This window comes from Heterocephalus glaber, unplaced genomic scaffold, assembly GCF_053883595.1.
Source record: "Heterocephalus glaber isolate CG9 unplaced genomic scaffold, H.glaber_assembly_v1.0 deba00001687, whole genome shotgun sequence".
Taxonomy (NCBI): Eukaryota; Metazoa; Chordata; class Mammalia; order Rodentia; family Bathyergidae; genus Heterocephalus; species Heterocephalus glaber.
Window position 1 is genome coordinate 12252525 of NW_028258412.1, and position 21694 is coordinate 12274218.

At 44.0% G+C, this 21694-nt stretch overlaps 1 protein-coding gene across 7 annotated transcripts in view; it reads left to right on the forward strand.

Annotated features, from left to right (window-relative positions):
- The window catches only part of LOC101717399 (acetyl-CoA carboxylase 2), a 157379-nt gene that overhangs the window by 91877 nt on the left and 43808 nt on the right, over nt 1-21694 (forward strand). For all 7 annotated transcript variants that reach the window (XR_015446236.1, XM_087198197.1, XM_013071717.3 and 4 more), the window contains 11 exons: nt 3704-3849; nt 5167-5317; nt 6871-7005; nt 8995-9141; nt 10344-10532; nt 13604-13704; nt 15811-15899; nt 16018-16142; nt 19818-19931; nt 20024-20137; nt 20690-20779. Coding sequence is in view for 6 of the 7 variants with exons in the window: in XM_087198197.1 (XP_087054323.1) it covers nt 3704-3849; nt 5167-5317; nt 6871-7005; nt 8995-9141; nt 10344-10532; nt 13604-13704; nt 15811-15899; nt 16018-16142; nt 19818-19931; nt 20024-20137; nt 20690-20779 (1401 nt within the window). In the remaining variant the exon portion in view is untranslated. The remainder of the gene's footprint in view (nt 1-3703; nt 3850-5166; nt 5318-6870; nt 7006-8994; nt 9142-10343; nt 10533-13603; nt 13705-15810; nt 15900-16017; nt 16143-19817; nt 19932-20023; nt 20138-20689; nt 20780-21694) is intronic.

Here is a 21694-nt window from a genome sequence, read left to right on the forward strand (position 1 = left end):
GTTTCCATTTTTTTCCTTTTCTCATATTTTTTCTTTTCCCTTCTTTCCTTTCCCCTACCCCTCCCACTCACTCTGCTCCTTTAGACCTTTTCTTCCTATTACCCAATATCAATTATACATTTTTAAAATTACAATATCAAAATTTAGAAGATTACCACAGATTTTACAGAATTTAAAAGGATATAGAAAGCATATTACAAAAATCTTTTTTGAAATTAATTTGACAACTTCTGAGAAGTATCTTGGAAGACAAATTAATGAAACTAACTCTGGAGGAAATATAAAATTTGAATAGCACCTATTAAAGAAAGTATATTCCTAGCTTGAAAACCTACCTATATGACAACAACAGGCTCGTATACATTTTAACTGATAAATTATATCAAACATTTAAAGCAGAAAAAAGAAGGAACATTTCTCCCCTCATTTTAGGAAATCAACATTGTGCTAATCCTAAAACTGGATAAAGATAATAGAAGAAAAACTATGAACATACATAAAAATTTGTATAACAAACTATTAGAAGTCAGATCTGGCAGTATGTAGTAAGTGGTTTTATTATAGGGATGGCAGTGTTGGTTCAGCATTGGAAGATCCACCCCCAAAAGTCATCATTTTAACAGAGGAAAGGAAAAAGCCATATGATCCTGTCACTAGTTGGAGAAAAAGTATTGGACTAAATTCTACAGCTGTTTATGGTAAAAGCTATCAGGAGACTAGAAGTAGAACAGAACCTTTTCAACAGATTAAAGACATGTACTCCATACTTCCAGCAAAAACGCCTTATATGAATGAAGAAGATACAATGCTTTCTCCCTAAGGTGGGGAACAAGGTCAGATATGCCTACTCTTCATCTGTCCATTAAACTTTGAAACGTAGACCTAAACCAACATAGTCTGGCAATAAAATGACACAATTAGGATAGGGTTGGCAAGGTAGAAGCAAAATCTTTATATGTAGATGAAATGATCATCTACAGAGAAAATACTAAGAAATCCCTAGGAGCACCTAGAACTTATACTTGAATTTAGCAGGATTGGAAAACACAAGGTATATATAAAAATTCAGGTCTATGTATACTTGCTATAAATGAAGAATTGGATATTGAAATTTAAAAGTTATGTAGGAGTACAAAGGACCTAGAAAAGTGAAAAGAAAAAGAAAAAAAAAACATTGTTGGAAATCGTTTAGTACCTAATTTTAAGACTTCCTCTGAAGCTATAGTAATCAAGGCAGTGTTGGTGTAAGGAAAGACATAGAGATCATTGGAATAAAACAGAGAATCTAGAAAGAGAACCATTCATATATAGTCAACTGAGTTTTTTTTTTTTTTTGGTACCAAGGATCAAACTCGGGTCCTTGCGCGTGCACAGCAGGCAGTGAAACCACAGAGCTAAATCCCCGACCCAGTCCACTGAGTTTTGAAAGATTATTTAACATTAACATTTTGTAGAATATAAACTCAATTCAAGAGCAAAGGAAAAGATAGTGTTTTCAGCAAATGGCACTAGAACACCTGGTATCCATATATAAAAAATTAACCTCAACCCTTTATTTCCATACATAAAAATAACTTGAAAGGATCTCTGAACCTAAATATGAAAGACTAAATCTATGAAACTTTAAGAAGAAATTATAAGGGAAAATGTTTATGAATTTAAGGTAGGCAAGAACTTCCTAGGATACAAAAACCACAATGTATAAAATAAAAAAATTAATAAATGAAATTCCATCCATATTTAGAACTTTAAATGATATCGTTAAGAAAATGAAAAGTAGTCCTTAAACAGACCATATTTACAATGCATATAACCTATGAGCAGAATATATAAAGAACTCTTACAGCTCATTAATAGACAACCCAATTAAAAAGTAGACACAAGGGCTGGGGATTTAGCTCAGTGGTTTCACCGTCTGCTGCACAAGTGCAAGGACTGGAGTTCGATCCCCAGTACCAAAAAAAAAAAAAAAAAGTAGACACAAGAAGATGATAAATGGGCAGTACAGCACAAGGAATGGTGTGCAACACTAGAATCAGAAAAATACTAACCAGTACAATAATAAGATTGAGTTATACACTCATTAGGGAGATGAAATTAAAAGTTTTAAAAGCCTTGTCATGATTTTTTCTTTTTGTTGGATTCTCCCTCTTTGCGTTTAATTTGTCATGCCCAACAGATTCATTCTGCTGGGCTTCCTGGGGTTGTGATCTTCATTGTCTTTTCCTAGGATATTGTCTAAAAATTTTTGGAGTGTCGGTTTGGTATTCATGAAGTTCCTGAGGTGCTCTTTATCATGAAAGTATCTTATTTCTCCATCAATTTTGAAAGATAGTTTTGCAGGGTACATCAGTCTGGGTTGGAAGCTGTTTTCCTTTAGGGCCTGAAATACATCACTCGAAGCTCTTCTTGCCTTGAGGGTTTCCATTGAGAAGTCTTCTGTGATTCTGATGGGCTTTCCTTTGTATGTGATTTGTTTCTTTTCTCTCACTGCTTGTAGAATTTTGTTCTTCTGTTTGGTTTCTGGAATCCTAACTATTATATGCCTATGTGTAGATTTTTTTTGATCAAGGCTAGTTGGAGTCCTGTATGCCTCATTTATCTGTATGTCAAGTTCTTTTTCCCTGCTTGGGAAGTTTTCTGCCATCACTTCTGTGAACAGTTTTTTTTATGTCATCTGCACTCTCTCCTCTTTCTTCGTTGATGCCAATTAGTCTTATATTATTATTCTTTGCATCATCTAGCAGCTACTGGATTGATTTCTCATGTTCCCTTACAATTTTAAAGCAATTTTTCTTTTCCTGGTCACTAATTGCAATCTTATCTTCTATATCTGAAATTCTGTCCTCACATTGGTTCATTCTGCTGCAAAGATTGTCAATGGAGTTTTTAATCTCCTGGAAATCTGTTTGTATCTGTTTTATGGATTGCATTTGTTGCCTATGTTGGGATTCCATCATGTTCCTCAGCTCCTCTATTTTTTTATCTGTGTCCTCTCTAGATTTAGTAATCATATCTTGCACTATGGGCACAATCTCTGCTGTTATCTGAGAAAATTATTTCTGATTTCATTTTTCCCAGATCCTCTTTTGTTGGCAGTTCAGGGAGTCCAGGTGGTTGAGTGTCAGATTGTTCCATCTCTTTTCCCTTTGGGGTTGCTGTCGGTGATCTGGAAGTCTGTTTTTGAGGCTTGTTTACATGTCTTCTCATTTCAAGGGGGTGGTGGTGTGCTCCTGGCGCCTGCACAGCTAACCTCCTCTGCCCTGGAAGCGGTGGAATGGCAGCCGGGGAACCTCCTCCTGGGCGCTGGGATTGGCTCACCTCCTCTGCCCTGGGAGCAGTGGAATGGCACCTAGGGAGCCTCCTCCTGGGCACTGGGATTGGCTCACCTGGGGCTGATACTTGGAAACAGGAATGGAAAGGAAGCCCCAGCTTCAGAGGACACATAGGCAGTGAAACATTGGTGGACAGGGCCTGTGTCTGCAGCCAGCAGTCATTTGTCCACACAGAGCAGGTATGGCTCAGACTCCAGAACCGTTTCCAGTTCACTCTGTAGCCACTGCCTTGGGGAGCCTAAGGACTGGGGCTACAGAGATGGAGGTGTCCAGCCCACTGCTCCCACAGTGGAGTCAGCCCTTGTCTGCTGTCATAGCCTGGGGAGCACATCCTGAATCCAGCTGGTGACATGAACCTGTCCCCGCAGGTGGCCCGGCAGTCTCTGACCATGTTCATCCTCATCATGAATGGCAGCTATATTGAAATCGACGCCCACCAGCTGAATGATGGGGGGTTGCTGTTGTCCTACAATGGCAGCAGCTACACCACGTACATGAAGGAAGAGGTGGACAGGTGTGTGGCCACTGGGCACAGCTCTCTTGGTGTGTGTGGGGGAGGGTTTGAGGATGCAAAGCTAGCTGGGTACCAGCCTGAGAATCTTAGATAAGACCCTTTCCAGTAAATTCTGGGGTCACTTGGGGAGGTTCCCTTCTTGGCTGAGATTCCATGCCCCTGTCAGGTATAAAGAAAGGGCCCCAGGGTCAACCTTGGAGGATTCAGTCCCGAATGGAACATGACTCCTAGCCCAATGGCTTGCAAAGTGCATGGTGAGGTGCATAGCGAGGTGCTTGCTGCCCGCTATGTGTGGGTTGCAGCATCCACACCATGGAGGATGGGCGTGGCTTACACACAACATCCAGCAGCTGGTTATTGAGCTGCTCCAGGCAGGCAAGGAGCCAGGGGCTGGGATAGTGCCCTGGCTGCAGTTCCTGGAGCTTGAAGCTGTCTGAAGGTGATGCATTAAATAAGTGGAGAGTGACAGGAAAGGCTGCTGGGTGGAGGCAGGTGGTCTGGAAGCTCTAGGCACAGGGGCGTCACGCAGCTGGGTCCATATACCTTCCAGCTCCCATGTGTCCGACCACACTGGCCTGTAGGTGACCTGAGCAGAGCAGAAAACACAAATCCTGGCCAAGGAGAAGAAAGGGTGGGATGTGTGAGTGAGTGTGTGTGTGTGCATGTGTGTACATGTGCATGTGTTTGTGCATAGATGCCAGAGGCCCCACCCCTGAAAGGCACCAGGTAGAGATACCATTTGCAGTCCTCAGTGTTTTGGAAGAAGGCAAATTTGATTCATTTATTATCTCTTTTCTAACTTGTGTTCTGGCTTCTGATAATATTCAAGATTACTGTAGAGCTGAGCATGGTGGCCCACAACTGTAATCTCAGCACCCCGGGAGGCTGAGGCAGGAGAATTACAAATTCAAGTCCTATCAGGGCAACTTAATAAAACTATCTCAAAACATAAAAAGTACAGAAAGGCCTGAGGATGTAGCTTGGTGATAAAGCACCACTGGGTTCAGCTCCCCAGTACCAAAAATAACAATAGTAATATTTATTGATTGCTTTTTTTGTGCCAGGGTCTGTTGGGATCACATCAGTAAAAGGAACTGGTTTTTACCTTAGAAAAGAGCCGTATATTTTGCTCAGTGAACTCATTTTCAGCGTGTCTATGGTAACTGTCAGATGCCGCCATTTGGGAATGTAGAGTCCCTAACGCTGTGCCAAGGGTGACATGTATGCTGCCTTTAGGAAAGGGAGATTCTGTCAGAGGTCTGGCTCAGCACAGCTTGATGGCTCTCATCTGTCTTCCTGCCCTGCTTCTCCTCCCAGTTACCGAATCACCATTGGCAACAAGACATGCGTGTTTGAGAAGGAGAACGATCTTACGGTCCTGAGGTCCCTAACGGCAGGGAAGCTGATACAGTACACAGTGGAGGACGGGGGCCATGTTGAAGCAGGGAGAAGCTACGCTGAGATAGAGGTGACTGCATGGTGTCCCTGGGGCGTGGGTCTGCTGCCTTCAACCCTTGCTCCCTGGGCATCACCCATCTCTCTGCAAAGAGGCCCCACCTCTCAACCTGGCCACTGCCTGCAGGTTCCTGAGAGCCAGGCTGTAGGGTGCAGCCCCAATTCTCTGCAATAGGTGAAGAGAAAACCTCAAACAGTGCAGGAATAATGAAGAACTGATTAGTAATTATAACGGTTATGATGAAAAACTTAAGCCACCAGACTCAGTGATGCATGCCTGTATTCCCTGCTACTCTGGAGGCTGAGGCAGGTGGATCACAAATTCAAGGCCACTGGTAACTTAGCAAGATCCTGTCTCAAGTTAAAAACAAAAAAAGAGCTGGGGATGTAGCTCAGCATGCCCCAGATTTAATCCCTAGTGTTTAAAAACAAAACCGTTATGCCAACACTTGTGTAGCACTTAATATGTGGCAAGTGCTGGTTTAAGCATCTACCTAGCAATCATATGAAATAGGCACAGATGTGATCCCCATTTTCCACACAAATGAATCAGGCCCAGGAAAGCTAAGGAACTTGCTTCAGCATCTCAGAGAACCCAGACTCACACTGGTCTCCCTACTGTGCTGCCAAGGCAGGTGATGACAGCAGTAGAAATACGGCAGTGACAGCCTCGATCATGTACTGACCTGCTGCCCATGGGCATTTATTTCTTTGTTATGTAAATGCCACAGAGTGTCCTTACCCAGCCCTAGATGTACAGGTCTGTCCCTCCACATGGCCTCTGAACATGAAACCCAGCAGGCTGCCACTGGTGTCACACAGCAGACTGTTTTACAGTAACTAATAAGTGGAAGGAGTATACTGTAAAACAGTGATTAAAAAGTATAGTACAGTAAATACCTAAGCCAGCCACATAGTCATTTAGTCATTTGTCCTCATCAAGTATTATGTACTATACATAATTGTGCTCTGCTTTTATATGGCTGGCAGTGCAATAGATTTGTTCACACCAGTGTATTACTAACGTGTGAGTAATGCTTTGCACTCTGATATTAAGGCAGCTACAGTGTCACTAGGTGATAGGAATTGTTCAGTTCCCTTCTACTCTTAGGGCACAACCATTGTATATGTGGCCCACCAAGGACCATCGTTATGCTGTGTATGTCTGTTCATAATCACTCTGTGGAATATAATTTAATTATATTTCTAAAGAGAGGCCTTCCTTTGGAACTAAAAGGAGATGGGGATTTAGCTCAATGCCAAAGTGCAAGCCTAGCATGCACAGGGCCCTGGGCTCTATCCTTAGCTCTGGAAAAAATCAGTTTCCCAATCTGTGAAATGTGTGTAATCAGCGCTGCCTCCTGGATGGGTTTCAGATGGAGATCCTTCATGATCTGTGTCTGGTACATGACAGGCCCGAGGGAGGGAAGGTTTTCTCTGTGCTTCCTGCTAGAGCACTGCCCAGGGAATCACTCTATTCCCAGAGTCACTAGTTTTGGCGACTGTGGGTGCCCCACATGCAGGCCAGTCCTGGGGGGTTCTGTCCTACTTCTTTTTGCAAAACAGGTGATGAAGATGATCATGACCCTAGTCGTGCCAGAGAGTGGCCTAGTGAAGTACATCAAGCGCCCGGGAGCCTTGCTGGAAGCCGGCTGCATGGTGGCCAGGCTGGAGCTCGACGACCCCTCTAAAGTGCATTCGGTATGTGGCACCCCATCTCAGCAGCTCTGGCTGCTTCAGGGGAGTCCCTGGCCCACCCCTGTGCAGACACAAGCAGGCCAGAGGCTCCCGTGCCCCTGCCTCTGCTTCTCCTGTAGACATGTTAATCTCAGCAGCGTGCCCTGCATTGTTCAAATCCCTCACTGTGGCTTTCCATCCTGCTCAGAGTAAAACCCCTGTTCTTCCCATGACCTGTGGGACCCCAGCTGAGCTGTCCCTGGTGTCTCTCCCATCTTCATCATTGTTTTTGTTTGTTACTGGAGCACAGGAGATTGAACCCAGGGCTTTCACACCGAGCTACCTCCTTAGCCCTTTTTTTTTTGGTAGCCGGGACCTTGTGCTTGCGAGGCAGGCATGGTGCCACTGAGCTAAATCACCAGCTCCCTTTCTTGTTTTTTATCTTGCCTAAATTGCCTAGGCTGTGCTCGAACTTATGATCCTCCTGCTTCAGCCTCCCCAAATGCTGGGATTACAGCCATGTGCCACCACACCAGCTCTGGCTTCCTTCTTTATCCTACTCCCTCTAGCTAAATGAACCACCCAACTTCTAGCACCTGGAGCCTTTTCCCTATGCCTGGCAGGACCTGTGCCTGGGCATCCCTGGGGCTTACCTCACACCCACACCCACAAACTTTAATTCCAATGCCACTACCTTTTTTTTCTGGTACTGGGGATTGAACTCAGGACCTTGTGCTTGTGAGGTAGGCATGGTGCCACTGAGCTAAATCCCTGGCCCACCACCTTTTTTTAAAATAGCTTTTTAGGGGCTGGGGATTTGGCTTAGTGGTTCTGTCGCCTGCCGCGCAAGCAGAAGGATCCAAGTTTGATCCCCAGCACCAAAAAAAAAAAAAAATCCAGCTAAAATAGTTTTTTTAGTTCAGTTTTCAATTTACAGAAGAATTACATAGATGTACCAAAGGTTCCCATATACCCTACACTGAAATCCCCTATTAACAATTTGTCATTAATTTATCCCTAAAATTAATTGATATTAATTAACTACTATTAATTATTTAACTATTATTGTGATTATATGGATTCATTTATTTTAATTTTTTTTTGTTTTCTTTTGCAATCCTCAGCCCTTTTCTTACATTTTTATTTTGAGACAAGGTCTTAAATTTGCGATTTTTTTTTGGTACCAAGGACCTTGTGCTTGCAAGGCAGGCAGCAGCACCACTTGGGTTTAAATTTGTAATCCTCCTGCCTCAGTCTCCTGTTGTTCTGGGATTGTAGGCATGTGCCATCATTGCCTGGCCATCATTGATACAGACACACTGTTACTAAGTCCATGTTTTACTCAAATTTCCTTTTAATAAGTATGTTTAAGTATCCATAACATAAAACTTACCATCTTAGCCATTTTTCAGTGTGTTAAGTCTGTCATGCTGTTGGACAGCCATCACCACCATCCGTCTCCAGAACTCTTTTCTTCTTGTAAAACTGAAACCCCATGCCCTTAAACATCAACTCTCTGTACCTCACCTCTCCAACCCCTAGCAACTACCATTCTATCGTTGTCCCTAGGAATTTGCCTGCTCTAGGTACTTTCTAGAAGCGGAAGCAAACAGTATTTGTTCCTTTGTTGACCGGCTTATTTCATAATAACTGGCATAATTCCATAATTCATAACTGGCATAATTCCTCAGTGTTCAATTCATCTGTGTTGTTCTAGGTGTCAGATTTTCTGCATTTTTAGGACTGTTTAATACTCCACTGAATATATTGCACTTGCTGAAAGAAATGTATATGCTACATTTTGTTTATCCATTCATCCAGTGATGAACTGGAAAACCTGGATCAGGATATGAGTTTTGAGTTTTAACCTCCCAGCGCAATGTTTTTTCTGTTGTTTCCCAGGCTTTGCTCCTCCTCCACCGTGCAAGCTGGTCCGTGTGCCTTGCCCCCAGCTTGTCTCATCTCCTGTGGGCTTGCGTGGTTTCCATGGCCTGTGCTTGTTTGTCTCATCAGGCCAAGCCTTTCATGGGGGTGCTCCCTGCCCAGCAGACCCTGCCCATCCTTGGAGAGAAGCTGCACCAGGTCTTCCACAGTGTCCTGGACAACCTGACCAACGTCATGAGCGGCTACTGCCTGCCTGAGCCTTTTTTTAGTATAAAGGTGAGTTACCTGCGAAGAGCAGATGTGGATCTGCTTGTGTGCAGCCGGAGGGTTTTACTCTGTGACGCCAGAGGGCTTTACTGATGCAACAGATGAGAAATTGGTGAGTCCTGCCATTCACCATCCCAGATCCCACCATCTACTCCCTTTGCAGAGAAACAAGGAGCTCTGCACTTGGCGGGCCTCCTTGAAAGACCCCTGTGCTAAACTTGCCACGACTGAGGGTCACCCTGAGTGCTGTGTCCCATTCCTCCCCACTGTAGCAAGACACAGTGGTGCTGGAGATGGTGATGGTAGTGAGGGTAACCACAGCCAGCCCTTGTCTGGGATGTCCTGTGTGCCAGCTGGTGTTCTCAGTACTGGAAACTTAGCTGGGCACTTGATTTCCTAGCAGACTATGAGCTAGGAAGTGTTATTCCCATTTAGGGTTGAGACAATAAAGGCACAGAGGCTAAGCAACTTGCCCTGTTTCATTTCAGGCATGAAGAGGCAAAGATAGGATTTGAACCTTGGCCATCTGGCTTCAGAATCTGTGTTCTTAGCCCCTATGTGATGCTGTCTAAGGATTTTCTACGGATAAATTTATTTAGGCTTTGTTCTTGCTGTCATAGGCGTTGGTTCACTTTTAAGCCTCTCTTTGGTTTGGGAATGGTGCTATTTATTATCCACATCTAAAGGCCTTCGCAGTAGCTACCCAGACATCCTGGAAGCCATGTAGGGTGGCTGTTAGAGGCTCAGGAGCCCATGGCTTGGGTTTGTTTCTTAGTAGCTGTGTGACACTGGATGACTTCAATTATCTCTCTGTGTTTAAGTTTCAATTGTGAAAGGAGAATAATTATTATACTCAGTTGGCAGGGTTCTTCCTTAAGGATCAAGTGAAAACATGTAAAGCAAGATCTTCAGCACTGACTGGCACCAAGCAAGTGTACCACAGATGTTAGCTCACTGCACGACCTTGTGTCCCCCCCATACCGTGCTGGCTTTCTGGATGCACCAAGTGGGAGCAGGACCCTCCATATGGGACACTGGGTGCTCCCTTGTGATCCAGGGCCATCCAGAGCCATTCCAACAGCTTCAGATCTAGACCTTGGGCCACTTGCACGCCCAGGGCCTGGGTGGGTTGAGCTGGTTGAGTTGCACAGGTTGCCCAGGGTGGTGGCAGAGCCCCCACTCACAGGCCAATGCTGTGGTCCCCTCTGCAGCTGAAAGAGTGGGTGGAGAAGCTCATGATGACTCTCCGACACCCTTCTCTGCCGCTGCTGGAGCTGCAGGAAATCATGACCAGTGTGGCAGGCCGCATTCCTGTCCCTGTGGAGAAGGCGGTCCGCAGGGTAATGGCCCAGTACGCCAGCAACATCACCTCGGTCCTCTGCCAGTTCCCCAGCCAGCAGGTATGTATCCAACCCAGTCTTGCCGTGTGCTGTGTCCCCGGATCTAGCCCCAATCAAGTTGAGCTTCAGAGCCCCTCTCACAGTCCAGACTGTGGGGGGCCATGTTTTTATTTTTCACTCCTTCTCTGCAGTATTCCAGCCTCTTCTCCCAAGCAACAGCTGTTTGAATGCACATCCACAATCTCTAGGCCCTGCTCCATTAAGCTCAGATTCAGAGTTGGAGTCAGCCACTGGTGCACACAGAGCAAGCACTTTCTAAAATCTAGACTGGCTGAAATCATTAGGGGAATTGCAAGTTACTGAGTCACAGTGTTGATTATGTCTATGGGTTTTGTAAATAATCCTGGATCCCTGTGTATGTCTAATAATATTTAAAAATGGAAACCAAGCCAGGCGAGGTGGTGCATGCCTGTAAACCTAGCACCGTGGGAGGCTCAGGCAGAAGTTAGCAAGATCCTATTCAACATAAACAATAAAAGGGTTGGGGGTGTAGGTCAGTGTGGAGGCTTTGGGTTCAACCCCCATTACTGCAAACAAACAAAACCCCTTTTTTGGCAAAGGGAGTATACCAATGACGTCAATCTGATTCCTCCCTACCCAGAACCCGGTTTTTGGCTGGAGTTGGAAATTTCCTTCTCTTTCTGCATTCTATTCCTGTCTGCAGGGAGACATAATATAAACATGTGTACCTCTGTGTGATTGTCACTCTTTTTTTATTAGTACTCATTTGTGGTACATAATGTTTACATTCCTTGTGTGGAGTTGGTACCTGTACATAACACATCTTAATTCCATTTTTCATCCCTTCCCCTCCCTTCCCTCTCTCTCCCTCCACCTCTTGATCCCCTTCCCATTTGAGTAAGATCTAGCTCCCTACTTCATATTATCTATCTTTTATTTTGGTCTTTATTTATAATTTGGGTTTCTCTTATAAGAGAAACCATGTGATATTGAAGCTTGTGTGTCTGATTTATTTCATTTAACATTATGGTCTCAAGATCCATCCATTTTCCTATAATTGACTCAAGTTTATCTTTATGGCAGAGTAGTATGCCATTGTTTGTAAATACCACATTTTCTTTATCCATTCATCTGTTGTTGAACATATAGGCTGTATCCAAGATTTAGCTACCATGAATTGTGCTGTAGTAAATATGGGTATGCATGTATCAATGTAAGATGATATCTTTCAATTCTTCAGAAAGATACCTAGAAAAGGAATAGCTGGGTCAAATGGAATTTCTAGTTTTAATTTTTGCAGAATCCCCATACTGATTTCCATAGTGGCTGTACTAGTTTATATTCCCACCAACAATGTAGAGGAGTTCCTTCCCCCACTGTCCACAGCCTTTGTTATTTGATTTCTTTTTGTACTGGGGATCAAACTCATGACCTTGTGCTTGAGAGGCAGATGTGGTACCACTGAGCTAAATCCCCAGCTTGATTTCTTGATTATAGCCATTCTTTCTGGGGTAAAATGGAATCTCAGTATTGTTTTAATTTGCATTTCTCTAATACCCAGCAATGTTGAGCATTTCTTCATATATTTATTGGCCATTTGTACTTCTGTGAAGTGTCTATTCATTATCACTTGCTCATTTTTTTTTTTACTTGCTCATTTTTTGATTGGGTCTTTTATTTTGGGGAATCTAAATTTTTGAGTTCTTTATATATTCTAGATATTAGTTCTCTGAGGAATAGCTAGCAAAATTTTTTCCCATTCTATTGGTTGTTTTTTCTCTCTGCTGGATGTTTCTTTTGCTGTGCAGAAGCTTTTTAATTTGATGTGATTCCATTTGTTGATTCTTGGTTCTATTTCCTGTGCAACTGGGGTTCTGTTCAGAAAGTCCTTGCCTATGCCTATTACTTCAAGAGATTTACCTATTTTGTCTCCCAGCACCTTAAGTGTTTTTGTTTTACCATTTAGTTCTCTGGTTCATTTTTATTTTAGTTTAATACATGGTGAGAGATATGGGTCTAGATTCAATCTTTTGCATGTGGCATAGCCAGTTTTCCCAACACCATTTATTAAAGAGACTACCTTTCCTCCAGTGTAAGTTTTCGGCCCCTTTGTCAAAGATCAAATAGTTGAATGTGCTTGGGGTTATTTTTGAATCTTCTATTCTGTTCCACTGATCTACGTGTGTGTTTTTGTGCCAGTACTGTGCTGTTTTTATCACAGTAGCTTTGTAATATAACTTCAAGTCTGGGACTGTGATGCCTCCCACTTTGCTCATGTTACCCAGAATTGTTTTTGCCATTCTGGCTCTCTTCTGGTTCCATATGAATTTTAGGATTGTTTTCTCCAGTTCTGTGAAGAATGCTGTTGGTATTTTGATTGAGACTGCATTAAATCTGTGTATCTATTTCAGAAGTGTGGCCACTTGGACTATATTGATTCTGAATATCCAGGAACAGGGGATAGTTTTCCATTTTCCAATGTACTCTTTGATTTCCTTTTTCTGAGTGCTGTAGTTTTCATTGTAGAGGTCTTTCACTACCTTAGTTAGGCTAATTCCTATGTACTTAAATTTTCTTGCTACTATTGTGAATGGTATTTTTCCTAATTTTTTTCTCAGTGGGTTCATCATTAGGATACAGGAACACTATTGATTTTTGTGTGTTGATTTTGTAACTTGCTATAATACTGAATTTGGTTATTAATTCTCAGATTCTTTTGGTGGACTTTTTGGGGTCTTCTATGTAGAGGATCACGTCATCTGCAAATAATGATAATGTAGCTTCTTCCTTTCCTGCACATATCCCTTTTATTTCTTTTTCTTTCCTAATTGGTCTTGCTAATGTTTTGAGTGCTACGTTGAACAAGAGTAGTGATAGTGTACATCCTTGTCTTGTTCCTGATTGTGATTGTCATTCTGAGCTCTTGAGTCCTTCTGGCAGTACACGGAGGGAATAAACAGGGCTCTTTCAGTGTGGCCAGATGACTACAGGGTTGGAACTTTTAGTCTTTGAAACCTGGATGGGACTATCCTGGGAGCCCTAGTAACTACCATGTGGCAGCTGGATTATGTGGCTGTCAGTGGTCAGACCTGTCTTGTTCTCCCATCCAGATAGCCACCATCCTGGACTGCCATGCGGCCACTCTGCAGCGGAAGGCCGACCGTGAAGTCTTCTTCATGAATACACAGAGCATTGTGCAGTTGGTCCAGAGGTGAGTCTTGGGGCTCCAAGTACAGTTGTCACACTGAGTCATCACACATACTGAGAACTGCCCTGGGATTCTCTTGGGGCAGGCTCACACTGATCAAAGTACATTATGGTCTTAACACTACCATTATGAAAAGTAGGGTCCTGGATTGGAGTTCTGTGAGTCTCAGTCTGTTAGTAAAATGGGAATTAAAAATATTTCACAATCTGGGTATGGTGGCACATGTTTGTAATCCCAACTACTGTGGAGGCTGAGAAAGAAAGATCATATGTTCAAGGCCACCCTGGGATACACAGCGAGAACTTGTTGAGAAAAAAATAAAATAAAACACCAAGCCGGGTATGGTGGTGCACACCTGTTCTCTCAGCACTGTTGGAGGCTGATGCACCAAGATTGCAAGTTTGAGCCCAGCCTGAGCAAGACCCTCTCGCAAAAAAATAAAAGAGCTGGGTATTAGCTCATTGTGAAGGCCCTGGGTTCAGTCCTCAGTACTACAAACAAACAAAACAAAACAATAAATTTCACAAGATAAGCCGTAAATGGGTTAAGTTTTGTAAAGTGATGATGCTTTGCCAATACTCAACAAGTGGTGGCCTGGATTGGGAGACAGTGGGCTGAGTGGCTTTATGCTTGACAAAGAGCTGTATAGCTGTGGTTTTGGGGATCATTGCAAAGGAAAGTTGATGAATAATTTGTAATTTGTCTTGTGAGCTTTTAGAGCAAGGGGAAGTCTGCTACAGAACTATTCTGATGATAAGAAGTATTTTTGCCATTTTTCATGAAGAATTCACTAAGAAAGCTTGGTTTATAGATGAAATTGCAGCTTTCTCAGCTTTGGACCAGTCATTGAGGCGCATAATTACCATGTGCTGGAAGCTAGGAGGGGTTCAGAGAAAGGGGGACTGTGGAAGGCCACCCTCCTCTCAAGCTGTTCCTTGACTTACGGAGAATCAGGCTAGCGACATCGGATGTTGCCGAGGAAGGAGGTGTTAGTGTACATTCCCACAAGCGACAGTTTTGCAACCAAGGTCTAGCAGGAGAGTCCTTGCCACAAAATATATCAACTGCTGACCTTACACCCATCCTGCAAGCTTCAGAGAAACACCCGAAAGGAAAGAACACATGGTATTAGTCAAAGCCGTTGGCAAATTCTTCTGTGTTGAACATAAATATTGAAGCTTTGCTTTGTGTTGCATGTTTTTTAAAATCACACATGGGCGAATGATGTTTTAGGTCTTGCTGGCTTTTGTTGTCGTTGTCATCTAGTGATGTGAAGGTTATCCTGGTTTCTGCTCTTCCAAAACTCTGAATTGCACCTCCTTAGAAACCCACTTCTCTGGGTTCAGAAACATCTTAGAAGAGGAAATATTTTGGGGAACACCCTGGTTAAAGCTTTGTTTTCAGGGGGAAGAGGAATTTACACAGGGATCTTATGGTAAATATCTTCAAGTCTGTCTTTTGAAGACATCTTAATACATTCTATAGGTAATTGCTGTTTTGTTTTTATGGTTAAAACCTGCTAAAATTGGCTTCCCTCTTTTAGCATCCCAACTCTTAGGGCTTTGCCTTTCTCCTGGGGCCGAGCAGATACCATGCTGAGGCTCTGTCCTGGACACCGGCTCAGCTTGGACTCCAGCTTGATGGAGAAAGTCATGGCTGGCTGTGGCTTACAGAGATGGTACCAAAGAGGTGCCCCCTGCCCTCAGGCTTAAGGGCTAGAGGACCCAGCCTCCAGATACTCTGTTTCCCCCTTTTTTTGTGTGTGGTGCATGGAATCAAATGTTTCCCCCTTTTTAAAACCATAAAAGAATAAAAACACTCAGGAATGGTGCCTACTGCTTATATTCTCAGCACTCCAGGAGGCTGAGGCATTAGGACTGCCAGTTCAAGCCAACCTGGGCAATTTAGTGACTTAGCAAAACCCTGTCTCAAAGTGAAAAATAGAAATAGACTGAAGATTAGCTTAATACAAGGAACCTACGTTCAATCCCCAATAGTGCTAAAAAAATAATAGTAAAAGCGAAAATTAAAAAAATAAAAGACAAGCTACTTAGGTGGTTCAGCATCCATAGCATGGACATTAACCTAGCTGCCATCCCTTCTCCCCAGGTACCGAAGTGGGACCCGTGGCTATATGAAAGCTGTGGTGCTGGATCTTCTGCGAAGATATTTGCAAGTCGAGCACCATTTCCAACAAGGCAAGCTATGCAGCCTACCCCGAGCCTGCCCTGATGGTGGCACAAGTGAGAAGCCCAAGGCAGGAGCAGTGTGGAGAAGCCCAGGTTCAGCTCTGTGTGGTCTCTGTTTCCCCTGCAGCGCACTTTGACAAGTGTGTGATAAACCTCAGGGAGCAGTTCAAGCCCGACATGTCCCACGTGCTGAACTGCATCTTCTCGCATGCCCAGGTGGCCAAGAAGAACCAGCTTGTGATCATGCTGATCGTAAGCAGGAAGGGGCCTTGTACCCCATGTTGGGCTGGATTGGGGGTCCAGTGTGCAGTGTGAGTGGGCTTGGCTGTGCTCCAGGAAGACATTGTGACAACAGGCAGTGGGCGAGAGTTGCTGACCCCTGGGGCAATAGTGCCTAGTATTCACAAAGCACCTGCTCTGTGCCAGGCACTCTGGGAATGCTTTACAAAGAAGTATAATTCCTTTAATTCTCACAGCAACCCTAATAGATGGGTACTGTCCTTACCTTCCTTTGCCAGAGCACAGAAAGATGAAGCCACTTGGAACAGTCACACAGCTTGTAGGTTCAAGGCTAAGATTTGAACCCACAGCCTGGCTCCAGAGTTCTGAGCTGTTACTCAGGGGATATTGTGTTATGAGCCTTGTGGTACATGTTTTATTTTGCCGTTGTTGAAAAGAGAGATGGTTCTTCATTCTTATTTCTTTTCCTGTGAGGTAGCAATTAACAGTCCTTCATATTTGTAAAATTTTTCCTTAACAGCTAGCAGTCTTTCATGGTTAAAGATTTTTTTCCCTTAATAATGGTCTCTGATGACTTATGTGGAAAATGTAGGATCCGAAGAATAGGCAGACTTGCACTTGGCTTATAGTATGGAGGCCAGCAAGTGTTTTCCCATAAAGGACCCCAGATGGTAAATGTTTCAAGATTTTGGTCATAGAAGCTCTGTTACAGCTGCTCAACTCTGCAAGTTCTGTCCCTGTCACCCAAGAGCAGCCACAGGCACTATGTAAATGAGTGAAAGTGACTGTGTTCCTATAAGACTGCATATACAAAGTCCACCCAAAGAAATGTATACATCGGGAAAAACATATCAATATTTTAATGCTAGGTTTACTGAGACATCATGAGATTAATACAAGTTACCTTCAGCCTCTACAACTACAAGAGGCACTCAAAGTGGTGGCCATTAGCTTCCAGATATTTATTAATACAGCAGACTTTATTAATGTCTGTATTCAATTTTTTGGCATACTCTGTATAAAAACATTCAGTGGGCTGAATTTGGGCCATAGCTTATAGGATAGCTAATGTGCTAATAAGATATGTATGTAAATATTGGGATTTTTGTAAAGAATCATTTAATAATCTCTTTGTACAAGAGATGTTAATCCTGGTTGGACATGCCAATCATGGCAGGGATGGCAATATGATTTTTTAAAAAATACAGATGCCAGAAGCCCAAACCCCCTTTTTCATGTAAATCAGATTCTTTTGAAACTTACACATAGACTGTTTATTAGATAATATTATTGGCCTCATGTTCAGTTTCTTTAGTGTTTTATTGGTTCTACCGATAGGTAGGAGAATCTTTTTTCTCAAGGAAATATGTGCTGAAATAGTGTGGAGAATCATGGTGTCTGCAACTGACTTTCAAAAAAAAGGAAGTGTGTTTGTGAGAGAGAGAGAGAGAAAAGAAAGAATGTGCATGTATACTTATTACACCAAAATCAAATGTGCTATTGTGGTAAAAGTTTACCAATTAGTGAATCAAGGTGATAAGTATGAGGATTTTCAACCTACTGACCTTCAATACTTATGTAGTTTTGAATTTTTTCAACATTAACTTGGAGAATAGGCTCCCCAAGTGCAATGTGCAGCCAAGACTGAGAACTTATATCCAAGAAGACAGTTTCTCTTTAGGGAAATTCCATTGCTAAAATAATAGAACCTCTTTCAAAATCCCTCCTTTGGATGGAGTGTTTTTGAGTTTGTTTGTAAAGCAAGGTACACCTATAATCTATTATAGTGAGGTTGACTTTCAAGGAAAGGCTGGGTGGGGCAGGTCCAGGGATTATTCTGCTGTTCATTACTCCTCGAACACAAAGGGGCTTCTCCTCAGCGTGGCTCCTGAAAATCATGTACTGCAGACAGCCTGCAGTGGCTCAGCTCAGAGCTATTCCCCTTACTCGGGGCTTCTTGGTGAAGGGGGCTAAAAATGGCCCAGGTGTGCTTTGGGGGTTGTATGTGAGATTTGTTATTTTCTGGCTTTTTTCCCTCACTCATGAGAAAAGAGTAAGTTCTGTGCACCTGATGGTATTTGGTACCTGGGAAGCTTTCAGCAAAGACTTTCCAATGGAATGATTACTGTGAAATGAAATTCTTTTGAGTCTTTCAAGTTATCACCCAAGTTAACACGAAAGAACAGTATTTGGGCCTTTGGTATGGACAGCATAAAATATTCACACACACTGCTGTTGAGTCTTTGGCCTCTTAGAAACCTTCTGGGCTGGTTGTTGGCAGCACTTGTACAGTGCTGTCCTTGGAGCCACCAGCTGGGAGTGAGGGACAGTGACAGTGAAGCCACAGCTACTTGGTCATACAAAGAAAATCAGAATCTGAGAGCAAGAGAAGACTTTAAAAACTTCCTGTGACATTTCTTCAGCACTGACATGCCTGGGGGTTTATGTGTGAAATATTAATGTGTTCAAAGTTGTTGATTGTGAAAACATCATGGGTTTCCTATCACTAGGAAAATGCAGCAGCACATGTAGCAGTGAGTCATGGCCCTGCCTTGTGTTGAGGCTTCCTAGAGTACAATCCTGGCTGGTAGGTGGGGAGGGGTTCATTTGGGAACTCAGATTCCCGGATCCTGGACCTGTCCTCGGCAGATGTTTGAAGAGCTCCTGCTCTGGGCCATTCCCAAGCCCCTCTTGTAGCGAGGACATAGAGCAGAAGCAGAGAACACATGTGTATGGCCCTGGTCTCCATCAGAGACCTCATTCAGAAGCAGCCAGGCAGGATACACAGAGCAAAGCAGCATCCTTTCCTTTTATCCTGCAAGATTCAGCTTTGGGCCCCTGTGCTGTGAAACTCAGAGCCCATTGTCAGGCAACATGCACAGGACGAAGAGAAGAGATTGAATAGATCTATGTTTGAATCTGATTCTGCTTGTACATCCTTGATTGCATTGGGACAAGGCATCATGCCCCTCTGAGTCTCAGTTTCCTCATCTGTAAAATACACATCATGATATTAACTCCCCAGAAGGTCAGTAGAATTTGGGGAAATGTATGTAAAAGATTCAGCTGCTTGTTTAGCATACCATAAGCACCTGGTAATCACTGGCTATGAATAGTACAGGTTGAGCATCCCTAATTCAAAAATCTAAATATGAAATGCTCCAAAATCTGAAATTTTTTAGACACCAACATAACACCATGGGTGGAAAATTCCACATCTAACCTCCTGTGATGGGTCGCAGTCTAAATGAAGGTGCACTAAAAAATATTGTATAAAATTACCTTTAGGTTGTGTGCATAAGATGAATATAAAACATAAGTGAATTTCAAATTTAGACCTGGATCCATCTTGGAGATAGTTCATTATATATATTCAAATATTCTAAAAATCTGAAAGACTCTGAATCTAAAACACTTCTGGTCCCAAGCTTTTTAAATAAGTGCTACTCATCCTGTAATACAGGTAGGGAGTTATATTTTTCTTGTTACCACGACTGGAGGGCATGTTTTCAAGTAGATGAGTGGGTGAATGAATGAATGGAGTGGGTGAGTATGCTGTAGGAAGGGGCAGGGGCATGCGTCTCAGACTGTACCAGGGGCAGCTGCACCCCTGGCTCAGGTGAGTGCTAGGGCCCTGTTACTCTCTGCAGAGAAAAGCCATTTGGATTCTGTTTTTGTCCCCCGAAGGATGAGCTCTGTGCCCCGGATCCTACCCTGTCAGAGGAGCTGACCTCCATCCTCAATGAGCTCACTCAGCTGAGCAAGACTGAACACTGCAAAGTGGCTCTCAGAGCCAGACAGGTAGGGTCTCAAAGTGATGTGGTGCCCCAGTGTGTGGTCCCCTCACCCCCCCGGCTTCCCCCACATCCACCCTCTGTCCCCTTCCCCTGTAGGTCCTGATTGCCTCCCACCTCCCCTCCTATGAGCTGAGGCACAACCAGGTGGAGTCCATCTTCCTGTCTGCCATTGACATGTATGGCCACCAGTTCTGCCCAGAAAACCTGAAGGTGAGGCCTCTGCTTCCTTTCAGTGTCCCCAGAGCACTTACTGGGTGGGTCTCGGAAGCTGGGAGCTCCTCTTGCTCTCAAGGTGCTGCCAGTCTGGTGTGGTTCTGAACCCTGTGCTAGGGTGGTAGGGAGGCTCTGGGAAAGGTAGACATGGAGCTTGGTCCTGCAGGAGGCACAGGTGACAGGCACAGGGCTCGTCTGGCAGGTGTAGTGTTAAAAGTTCAGGTGTGATGAAGCGTGTTTGGAAGCCACAGGTCCTACGATGGCTGAGCTCTCCCATGGCCAAGTCTGGTGTCCCCAGCCCCAGCCCTGCCCCCTAGCACTCTAGTTCATTTACCAGGGTGCAGGCAGCCTTAGTGTCTGAACCTGAGAGCTTGCCCTGCGCCCTGTCCTCCCCAGGTGTCGCTGTCTGATCTTCTCAGGAGGAGCCCTTTCTGCTGGCGACACTGGCTACAATTAGTGATAGCGACATACTCAGTTTCTCCCCCCACTGCCCCAGCTGCTGGTTAACACTTATGCATGTTTACTTCTCCTTTTTAAAATTTCCTATAGAAATTGATACTTTCCGAAACCACCATATTTGATGTGCTGCCCACTTTCTTCTACCATGCTAACAAGGTTGTCTGCATGGCGTCACTGGAGGTAAGGAGCACAGGCCGGGGAGCACCTGCAGAGCTGAGCATGCCAGGCAAAGCAGTCACTGCCCTCCCACCAGGTCCTTTACCCCAGGCCACAAGCCTTGCAAACATAATCTTCCCATTCTCTCTGCAAGGTAGGAAATGTTACTGTGCCCATCTTACAGAGGAAGGAATTGAGGCTCGAGGTCACACACCAAGAAAGGGCAGAACTAGGATTCACACGAGGTCTGTCTTGTTGCAAAGTCCATCCTGGTACCTACTGCTGGGTCCTGTGTCATTGCAGCCTCCTGCTGGCAGGGCACAGCTAAATGCTAACCCTGGAGCTGAGTCTGAGGCACCTCTGCCAACCTTTCCCACTCATGTGCATTAAATACCTCTGAAAGCCTTTCTACCTGGAGCTGTGAGAGCCAGAGGAGCTTAGGCGACAGTTTAAGGTGACCACCCATGAGAGGGGTCTGTCCGGTCACAAAACCCACATTAGAGTCAGATGGACTTTCCTGCTCTGTTCTCTCCGAATTCAGGGCCAGGAAGTGTTTTGTTAGTCTCAGGGATTCTGTGCTGTTAATCGGCTCTTGTAGGAAGTAGAGGTAATGTCTTATGTCCTCAGCGTGGCTGATGGTGATTTTTCCTCAATTCTTTTGTTGTTGTTGTTTTGTTTTTGGTACCGGGGTCAAACTTGGGACCTTGCGCTTTCAAGGCAGGCGCTGGCACCCCTGAGCTAAATCCCCGGTCCCTTTTCCTCAATTCTTGATCCTCTGAGCTCAGCATTTTTGTCCCCTGGGGTCCCACTCTCTCTACCCTGGATCTTTAGACCCCATGAGTCACCCACTCTGAAGTCAGAAGTGCTAGCTGGGTCTTAATGAAGATCATGTGGGCCCACAAGAATATGACAGCTACAGGGCTTGTGGTTTTTTGTTTT